The sequence below is a fragment of the Cicer arietinum genome, chromosome 6, assembly GCF_000331145.2.
Source record: "Cicer arietinum cultivar CDC Frontier isolate Library 1 chromosome 6, Cicar.CDCFrontier_v2.0, whole genome shotgun sequence".
Taxonomy (NCBI): domain Eukaryota; kingdom Viridiplantae; phylum Streptophyta; class Magnoliopsida; order Fabales; family Fabaceae; genus Cicer; species Cicer arietinum.
This window is the reverse complement of record NC_021165.2, coordinates 5,746,668-5,749,841: the sequence shown is the minus strand read 5'-3', so window position 1 is coordinate 5,749,841 and position 3,174 is coordinate 5,746,668. Positions and strand designations below refer to the sequence as shown.

At 23.4% G+C, this 3,174-nt stretch overlaps 1 protein-coding gene across 1 annotated transcript in view; it reads right to left on the bottom strand.

The window, feature by feature from the left end:
• Window positions 1-441, bottom strand: part of LOC101489973 (protein MICRORCHIDIA 7-like) — a 12,862-nt gene extending 12,421 nt beyond the window's left edge. The window contains exon 1 of the mRNA XM_012716733.3: window positions 3-441. Within this exon, the coding sequence (XP_012572187.1) occupies window positions 3-199 (197 nt within the window). The 5' untranslated portion in view covers window positions 200-441. The remainder of the gene's footprint in view (window positions 1-2) is intronic.
• Between the last annotated feature and the right edge of the window lie 2,733 nt (window positions 442-3,174).

The window sequence follows — 3,174 nt, the reverse complement described above, 5'->3', positions numbered from 1 at the left end:
CTGCTGATTGAACAGCGGAAGCAACTACCGTATCCAAATCAGCATCGGATTCGGAATCGGATTCGGAATCGCTACTACTGAGTTCAATAACCGAGTCAGGATGAGGAGGAACGTTCGAAACGAAGTTATTTCTTTGCCTTCGTTGTTCGAGAGAAACATTACGAATTTCCAATGCTTCTTCTTTCACGCGAACATCCATTGGAGAAGAGGACGAGAAAAGTGAAATGAATATTCGAGAGATTCAATTTCAACGAGTTTATGAATTAAGAAAAAATGTTGGGAAAAATATAAAATAAAAAATGGTTCTTCTTCTCTCAGTGGGTTTAATTTAAATTAGAAAGTCGAAAATTCAAAGGAAGGAGAAAAATATTGTGGAACAATTCCTCGAGTTGAAGAAATTATATACGCTTTTCGTAATTCTTGTGTTTGATTGGTGGAAGGAAAATATAAAATGGAATTGGCTTAGGTTCGCATCGGGATTCAATTAAATCAGGTAGTTTAGGTGTTTGATTTCAATAAAAATAAAAATAAAAATAAAAGGTATTTTATTTTTTTAAAGGTATTTGATGATCAATATAATAAGTGTAATATAATTGAATTTGATCAAATTATTTAGATTTCGGATTTGGTTGGTGAACCAAATAATACAAATTCAATAAGATAAGATGTCATATACTATTACTTTTTCTTAAGAAGTCATATTACTAATAATTAATCATCCTTCTAAATAATATTATAATTTAATTTATATATATTATTAAAATAGATCATCGATTAATCATAATTATTAAATTATTATAAATATATAATTTTAATTATAATTAGTTCTAAAATTATGTCAATAAATAAATGTAACATACTGATGATAATATAAAAAAAAAATTACATTTGTAATAAATAAAAATTGAACTAAAAATACTACTAAGAAATTGTTTGGTAGACCATTAAAATTAAATTAATTATTAGAAGGAACAAAAAATAAAATAAATTGATTCTGTTACTTATCATTTCCTACTTAATTTTAAATTTGTTTTGTACATATGATATCTCCTAATTATTCCATGTACCACAACAATTTTTTGGCATATTTGATTCAATTTTAAAATACAAGAAATCAATGTCGATTTTCAATTAAAAAATGAATAGATAATAATGAACTTTTATTTTCTATTTTAAATCAAGCAATCAATTTATAAATAAAAACAAAACAACTAGATCAAATAATAAACAATTTGATCTGCTACAAAAACTAAATGTTACTAAAAGATAACCTAAAAATAAGATAAAAGTAGTCAAAAATAATCCAAAAACATATTAAAAATATGCATTAAGCAACCACACAACCAAGTTAAATTCAACAGCAACAAAATACTATACTTATACTATAAACATTTACAATCTAATTTCTAATGTATCAAATGACAATTTTTTAGTGCTGCTGTATCAACAATCCTTGATAATGTCATTAATTCACCTAGTATATTTTCAAAATATAAATAATCAATGTCAATTTTCAAAATTAGAACAAAAATGTAATATCTGATAAATATTAAATCAGACAAACAATTCAAAATCAAATATAATTTCAAATATTATTTATAAATCTGAATAATATTCAATAAAATTATTATAATTTTACTTGTGATTTTAAAATAAATTTATAATTAAGAAACAATAAAATTATTATAATTTTATATAAAATTTTGATTTTGAAAATGAAATGATAAAATAAAATTTAACTTTTAATATGAATCAAAGTAATATTAAATTTAATTAAAAAAATAATTTTAAATTTTAACTCAAATTAAGATAATAACGAGTAGTATCAAATAAGTGCATATATATGTGTGTGTGAGAGTAAGGATTTCACTCGTGTTTGATAGGCACGGAAATGACTTTGCAATAAATACATCTAATGAATGACATGATATTAGTAAAATCGATCTCTCGATTAGGTCATATATAAACTTACTAGAAATATTTCACATAACTTACGATCAAAATGTAATGTAATTCCAAAAATTAATTATATATTTTAATCTATTCAATAAAGCTATTATAATTTTAAAATAAATTATGATTTAGAAAAAATAAAGTTATTCCATTTTATATAAAATTTTACTTTAAATATGGAGAAAAAATCTTACATTTCAACACAAATTAATAGTATCAACTAATAAGGAAGTATATTCTGATATATTTTTTCAAAAATATATTATATTATAATATATATATATATATGGAAGTATTTCACTGTATATAGTGGGCACACAAATGTTCACTTTATCAAATCAATGACATGATATTAGTAACATTTTTAGATTAGGTCATATATAAAACTTCTAGAAATATCTCACATAACTAACAATAAAAAAAGTAATGTAATTCCAAAATTTAATTATAAATTTGAATACTATTCAATAAAATTATGATTTAGAAAAAATAAAATTATTCCAATTTTATATAAAATTTTGATTTTGAAAATGAAACAATAAAATAATTTTTTTTTTAATACGGAATAAAATAATTTTAAATTTTAACTCAAATTAAGACAATCACGAATAGTATCAACTACCAAGTAAGTGTATCTTGACTGATATTTTCAACAACAAAAAAACTATATTATATTATAAATATATGAGTGTGGATTTGTTGACTTCAGGAGTACCTATATGATGAGTTACTCTGTTTAATAATTTACTATGAATGACAATTTTCACTAAGTTAGTCGTTGATTATTGACATAATATATTAATGAAGAAAACAAGTATTTGCTATAGTCTACATCTTATGAAGAAAATCAGACTCTACTAAGTCTGCTTTTATTGAAGAAAATCAGACTTTGTTAAGTTTACCTTTGATGAAGCAAACAAGACTTTGCTAAGTTTGTCTCGGATGAAACGAGCAAGCTTCTCTCAAACTGCCATTGACCAGTTGTCTCTGATAAATTGCATTTGGAAATGAAGCAAACGTCGGACTTCCTCAATCTCTAATAAGTTATCTCTTGTGAAAGTCAACAATTTGAAAAAGTCGGCGTCTAGAAAAAGTAAAAGGTTGGCAAAAGTCAACACATAACGAAAAGTCAATATTTGAAAAAGTCAACGTCTCTAGTTAAAAGTCGACTTTGAAAAAAGTAAGTGTTTTACGTAAAAGTCAACGTTTTCTAACAAAGTC